The following is a 7,165-nucleotide window of genomic DNA, read 5'->3' on the forward strand; positions in this document are numbered from 1 at the left end:
GAAGGTAAACAAAAAATTCTCAGGACCCTCTTATATAAAACATTCACAAAGTTGATATTTTCCCTTCTATTGTCAAACATGTAGTTATTTACATATAAATAGGACCTTCTGCCCCAATAAGTTTCTTACCAACAAGACCTGTTGGATCTTCTATAATTTTTGTCTGCAGCAAGATTAATACGAACCTGGAACAGCATAGCCTGCCTTGTCTCGAAATCGACGTATATATATAGTTTGAATATGGCTGATAATGTGAAGGAAACGACAGAGAATCACTATATTATAAAAAGAAAAGCCAAAAAAAAAAAAGTTATTATCGATTGGTGTGTAATATTTGTTACAATTAGACAATAAGAAAAAGCCTTCCTCTATCTCGGATAAGTACCTCAAGATCTCACTTAGAATTGTCCCCATTCATATAGTCAGATCTAGTGTACTTACCCTTCTACCATTTTCCCTACTACTATCATCTTCTCCTTTCAACCTGCTAAGCTTCGAGGACGACGGCGGTCCGCATAGCGACAGTGATAGGCCAACATCGTCTTCCTCGGAGCTTGGCCGCTTTTCTTCCTTCGCCTGCGTTAGCCGTAGGGTTAAATCCAAGTCCAGGTTGCTATCCGATATCGCTCTTTTCATTGCCCTATGCTCTTGTGCACTATTTCTGCTACAATTTGTTTCATCTTCTACTTTAGCTTGAGTGCTTGGCTTAGTTAGGAGTGATTGGAGATTGGGAGATGATGATGAAATTTCATTCTTCAGTTCTTCATGGCATTTCCAGCTTGGTAGTAGTGTGTTGAAAGAGGAAGTGTCCATCCTGAAATTATAATTGGTCCAATTGCTGCCAAAGATCTTATCTGTCACTGTTCCATGCAATACTGGTATTTGTTTATCAGTAAAACTCCTGCTTGTGTAAGGATTACGCATCGAGAAATGGCGACCATTCCAAGAAGTATCTCTGTATCTTGAAAAAAGAAGTGAAAATTTTGCGTTTAGAGTGTAGAACACTACGTGCATTTAAGAAATGTGGAACACTGAATACTGATTGTTAATTTTAGTAGTACCTGAAAGCATTAGAACTGTCGCCTTGATGATGATGATTATAGCCTTGCAACATGGGAAGTTGGTTGAGGCTAAAAATATTTCCATCTCGACTTTGCACAAGATGCCTATGATCGCTTATCACTGCCATGTAAAAGGTAACTCGGATGCATCAGAAACGATGATTGATGGAAACCCTAATTTTGGTCAAAACTTTTTGGTATCAGGTCCTATTAAATACAGAAGCCTGACCCTAAACAGGAAGCAAAAATTTCCCAACTCTATTTCAATTCAACAAGACTCGACTTCGAAATTTTGATTAAGGAATATTGGATATCTTCTCACTAGACTCAACAAGAGTTGGTATCGAAATTGAAGTACATACGTACCTTGTCTTGGATCATCAATCTTCTTGCTTCTATACATCTGATCATGAGAAATTAATACCCAAAGTGGAAGGAAAAGACAGAACATAAAGAATCAATGGCTTTGCTCCTCTTATTAATCCCTTTATAAAATATGAATTGGAAATAACTGTTAGCTAATCTACAAGTTTTAATAGTAAAATAACCTGTAGGTGGCTCTTCACATGAGCGATGCTAAGTCCTTTTATATTCATCATCTGAAGAACCAACTTTGGGGTAGCTCCTGAACCAAAGATTGTTTTTTCTTTGTTAAAATCAACACCAAATAAGATCAGATTAGAAGAGAATGAAGTGAGTCAACTCACTGTCTTGGCCGCCGAGTCTTTCGACTGCGTGAACGAAACGAAGGTGAAGGTCGGGTGTCCAACGGAGCCTCGGCATCTTGGATCTCACATAAGGCCTTACGGATGGCTTCTTATCATTCTCTTCCACTGTGCTGTTGCTCGAGCTCCCTCCATTTCTAGGCATACTTTCACCATCGTTCTCTTCGCTTTCACTGTCTGCCTCGGCCTCGACCTGATGATCACTTTGTTCGGACGGAGCTGTCTTTGAACATTCGGTGCTGCTATTCCTCTCCATCTTAATTTCCAAGCTCTAACATCAACTAATATCCAAGTCTAGGAATCATAGCATAAAAGGTGAGACAAAATATAAAGACAATAGGGTGATGAGCATGGAGGGAAGGAAAATCAGGTCATATAGTACTAATTTGTCACAGCTAAGAAGCAGCTTTCTTAGTTGATCAACTTTGATTTTAGTTCTTCTTCTAAGGGAAAGGGCAGAGAGAAAACTAGCTGAAAGGAAGCATCGGCTCTAAGCAAAATCTACACATCTTTGAACAGATTGGAAACCCTAGATCTTGACAGGGAAGACAGACAAACCTGTTTCTTTTCTCTCTCTCCCCTCTCTCTCTCTCTCTCTCTCGGGATTGGGACTTGTAAACAATAATATTTACTTATATCCTCATGATATATATTGGGAATATGTTATATCATCCATGCAACACATGCATACATGCATTCATGGATGGATGTGAAGTTATATATGAGTTGAAGTTTTATATACCAAATAGTAAAATATTTTAATTTCACAATCAAGTTTCAAAAATGTTACATGTTAATTTTTTACTACACTTTAAATGGAACATATGTCACCCTTTAAATCCTACCTATAAGGATGCATTAAATAATATGCTCAAACACAGTTAAATAAGATTATAATATTATCAAATATCCTTAAAAAAGAAAAAGAACTTGACTGCTAATAACCCATTTACTCCACTGTCCTCTATAATTTTCATATAAAATATAGAATGAGTATGAAACTATAAAACCAGGGACAAGTTAGTAATTTGGCATAAAATAAGAGATTCGCATCCCACTATTTTAAGGAAATTTGTCACATACATTATTTTATGAATTTCAAACTTTGTTGTTTCATGGGAATTATAATTTCAACTCTATTTACTTCAAAGTGGACTTTTGTTCTTATTATTTTGTCCCTTCGGCTAAATTGAAGAAAAGAATTTCTTGCAACTCAAGGTGGCGGCCTGGTTGACAATCTTCCCTGCCCAACCTATCATCAAACACCTCTTCTCTTCTCTTCTCATTTATTATTCCATGATGAGTCCTAAATATAGTACAATTCTGCCTAGATTTTTTATAATTTAGTACTAATGTTTCACTATAAAATGATTATTTAATTATTTGATTTTATATTTTTTTGTCACTCAACTATTTTAAATTTTTGAGTGTTTTTATTTTCACATTAGTAAACTGATAAACAAAAAAGACAAAATTAAATAGTTAGACAATCAGTTTATAACTTATCATAATTAGGTAATCTCTATTTTAATTTACCCAATTCCTTAAATAAAAGATAATTGAGTTCATTTTCTTTTTGCTTATTTATATATTTATAAGAAGAGGTGAGACAAATTGTGACACATGGGTGGATGGATGGATGGATGCATTGAAGATGTAACCTGAATTTAATTAAATTTGTAAGATGAGAAGTGGGAGGATAATTAATTTAATTAGTGCACGAACAACTAATAAATAGTAAAAGGAAAGAGCAAGCAAGTTTGGAGGTGTTAATGGGCGATGGATGGCAATGCAAGCGTGAGGTAGGTTATTATGTAGATGTGAATGTGATGGTAAGCTGTTGCCGATGCAGACCCAAACTCAAAAAGGATTAAGAAATTGCCTTTCCAACGGGAATCACGGGCTTTGCTCCTCCCTCCTCCTCGGGCAACTCAAGGATCGGACCAATATACATATATATAATATATTTATTTAGGGCGAGCCAATAATGCATCACCCATGATATTGTTTCTCAAATTTAGGTTGCAAGAAAAAGATTATATATTTCCAACCACCCTTGCGTTTTAAACATAACATCATTTAATAAAATGTATGAATATATATATATGTGTGTGTGGCCTACTCACCCAATTCCAAATAAACACAAAATGAAAAACATAAAATCATTCACCTTTACCAAGACAGGTTTAAAAGAAGTGTTTAAATTATATTAGAAATGATTTTAAGAAGTGGTTTTTAGAAGTTCATTATATCAATGACACTTTTTTTAAAATATTTTTAGTTAATATCATACATTCACTATCACTAAATCAACTGTCCTTAACAATATTTTTAGCTATTATCCTAAATTTTGCGTTAAATGGTCCAATACTTTTAGTAAAGTAAAATTTGGGGTTTATGGTTGGTGTTAAATTTAGAGTTCACCTTAGATAATTTTAGGTTAAAGTTTAGGGTTTAAAATTTTAGTATTAGAGATAGAATTAGGGTTTAAAGTTTATAATTTAAAGGGAAAGTTAAAAATTTTAAACTCAAAATAAGATTGAGAGTTGACTCGGTTTGGTTTTTGAATTCTTTTTGTTTTTATTTTTAAAAATTGAAAAACGCGTTCAATAAATCAAAATAAAAATTTGTTTCCAATTATGAAAACATTTTTTATAACAATTTTTCTATAATAGAAAAATAAGAAATTAAATACTTTAGTTTTTGGTCTAAGGACCTTAACCTAAAACTTAATTTTAAACTGTAAAATAAATCATATTTTAATCTAAGATCAACGTTAAATTAACCCTAAACACTAGTTGTAAACCATAAACCCTAAAAACTTAAAACCATAAACCTTAAAATAAGATCAAGGGTTTATGATTTTTATTTAAGGTTTATGGAGTTTTGGTTTTAGGATATTAAAGCCTAAAATTAACAATATTTTAACTTCAAAAAAGGTTAAAACACTTTAACATGATTTCTAAAATTCAACTAAACTCTAAATTTAAAACCCCAAACTTTAAAATAAGTTTAATGCTTTTTATTTTTAAGGTTTTTGAGGTTTTGGCTCTTGGATCCTAAACTCTAAAATTAATCGTATTTAACTTAACTTAAGTTTAAATTAATTTTAAACCCTAAAATAAAATTATGAATTTTGTTTAGAGTTTTTGGGTTTTGGTTTTAGGATCCTAAACCCTAGAATTAATCTTACACCCTAAGCACGGGATCATCCCTAGGCAAGTTAATTTTAATTATTTTATTTAAAAATTATATAAAAGTATGAAAAATAAAAAAGGCCATCAAAATAATAATAGTAGTCATTTAATAAAATAGTATATTAGTCATTTCCTGACCGAGCTGGTACTTGGTTAACCTATGACACTAACTCAATGAGTTTTATTAATAGTTAGTATATATATATAATTGATGGAGGTGATAAAAGTCTGCATAAGAAAAATTAAATGTAGAGAAATATTAAAATAAAACTTTAGTTGGGTGGTAAATTGAAAATTTTGTTAACCGCTTTGGCATGGGTTTAAATCTTATAATATGCATATTTTTATTGATTATTCTTTTAAAATAAAAATACTAAAATATCCTCAAATAGTATAATTTATTTTAAATATGAAGAAACTATAAAGTAATTTCCCTAATTGAATAGAGATCCGGTTGATAGGTGACATCAACTCAGTAAATGGCTTTATAAATAGTAAAGAAATATATAAAGGGCTTTATACACAAATATAGATAAATATAGAAAAAAATATATTACTTACTAAATTTTCAAATAAAAACCAAAAAATTTGTTTTAATTCAAATGGAAAATGAAAAAGTATTATATATATATATGGTGTCATTGATTCAAATCTCATTACAAAGTTAATCCTATAACTTCGAAGATAATATGATTTTTTGGTAAATTTGCTAACTGAATTGAAACCCAATAGATGGTTACACCAAGTTAGTAAAAAACTTAATAAATAATAGAAATAAAAGATGAAATTAAAAAGAATAGCATTAAAAGTGGAAATTTATTGAGAGAGAGGTAAGAAGTAACCTTTTCATTCTTCCCACGTGCTACTAAGATGGACCTGTTCAGGCACGTAGGTGCTTGAGTGTAGAATAGGGTCAGTGTGTTGTATCGCGGTTCCAATCATAGTTCACAAGGAGCTTGCCTTTCCAACGCGTATCACTCAACTTTTCACAACCAAATTCAATTATGAACTTCTTTGTCTTATTTCTTTACTCTTAATTTTCGAAATTTTTTCCCGGAAACAAGATGTTGATGAATGTATATGGATCACTTTGAAGGATAACGTAGCTAATTAAAATAATTTATTTTAATAATGGTACCCGTAAAAATGAGACCAATTTGGTCTTTCCAAAATAATGAAGCAAAATGAGGGACAAGACAGTCCCAAAGGGCTAAACCTAGACAAACCCCTTTTCCCACATCATGGGTGGTAAGTTTTTTTTTTTGTAACTTTCTACAAGAAGCACGTGAACTTCTTAGTTTTGACATAAACCATGCAAATTATTTTAAAATGTTATTAGTATTTGAGGAGGGAGGAGTGCCACACTCGTATTGACACGACACACCATGGATAAAAAAGTATGTGTCCAATTCATTGGACACTCTCTCTTGTAACTAAAAGGAATAGAATTGAAAGCAGGAGAGGAAAGTTGAGGTCCAAAATTCTTTTAATTGTTTGCTTTAATAATACATCCAATCAAAACCTCTTTAATTCTTTATTATAAGATAAAAGTTACTTTAAATTAATAATAGCTAAAAATAATTTTGATAAAAAAAATAGTTATGCCACTAATCAGATTAAACACGTGGCACTTTAAAAAAGTATCGGATGGATATCTTGGAGTAAACCTTCACCTTCCATATGCTAAGTTGTCTTCAATTGTCCAACCTCTAAAATCAATCATTTGTTGTGGAGCTATCCGTTGATAGAAGAGAGATCCTCCCTTCATCTGGCCAACTGCTTTTCAGTATAAACACTCCTTTCAGGACTATTGGGATCTACCTAACCTCGTATTGCCTAAAGGAATAACAAAATGAACCTCATTGTGCATGTCCTTCACATACTCTATGATGACTACCTCCTCTGTAACGACTTCTCACATCACATTAGCAGACAATAGAACCTTTCCTATAAATATATTCTCAAACAATGAGAAAGGGATCTTCTCCCCTTAAGCAATCCTTGACTACTTACTCCTTGCAACCAAGCTTCCTTAGCCCTCACAACATCTCTCTATCCTCTTATCTTTCTTCGACTCTCTGTCTGTTAAGGTGAACCTACCTCCTTTAGATCACCACAATCGCTCCCTGTCTTCCTCCTCGTTGTATTTTGTGTCGACAAAAAAATAATTTTTTTATATAAA

At 32.4% G+C, this 7,165-nt stretch overlaps 1 protein-coding gene across 2 annotated transcripts; it reads right to left on the minus strand.

Moving 5' to 3' along the window:
- Positions 1-301: 301 nt before the first annotated feature.
- On the minus strand, positions 302-2,412 carry LOC107948952 (putative Myb family transcription factor At1g14600). 2 transcript variants are annotated; one of them, XM_016883632.2, is made up of 5 exons: positions 1,769-2,412; positions 1,610-1,686; positions 1,428-1,464; positions 1,062-1,182; positions 302-955 (listed from the first exon to the last, which is right to left on the minus strand). In XM_016883632.2, the coding sequence occupies exons 1-5, from the start codon at positions 2,040-2,042 to the stop codon at positions 415-417; spliced, it is 1,050 nt and encodes a 349-aa protein (XP_016739121.1). In that variant the 5' UTR covers positions 2,043-2,412; the 3' UTR covers positions 302-414. The 2 variants fall into 2 exon arrangements, with proteins under 2 accessions (XP_016739121.1, XP_016739120.1); XM_016883631.2 differs by having other exon boundaries at positions 302-961; positions 1,769-2,411.
- Positions 2,413-7,165: the final 4,753 nt, after the last annotated feature.

The sequence above is a fragment of the Gossypium hirsutum genome, chromosome A04, assembly GCF_007990345.1.
Source record: "Gossypium hirsutum isolate 1008001.06 chromosome A04, Gossypium_hirsutum_v2.1, whole genome shotgun sequence".
In the NCBI taxonomy this organism is placed as follows: Eukaryota; Viridiplantae; Streptophyta; class Magnoliopsida; order Malvales; family Malvaceae; genus Gossypium; species Gossypium hirsutum.

Bases quoted from the DNA above. Each gene is read 5' to 3' on its own strand.
- LOC107948952 (XM_016883631.2), bottom strand. From the start codon at position 2,042: ATGGAGAGGAATAGCAGCACCGAATGTTCAAAGACAGCTCCGTCCGAA. The intron at 1,465-1,609 runs GTTATTTTACTA...TCTCATGATCAG, and splicing joins ATGTGAAGAGCCACCTACAG to ATGTATAGAAGCAAGAAGAT. The intron at 962-1,061 runs GTACTACTAAAA...TCTTTTTTCAAG, and splicing joins GACAGTTCTAATGCTTTCAG to ATACAGAGATACTTCTTGGA.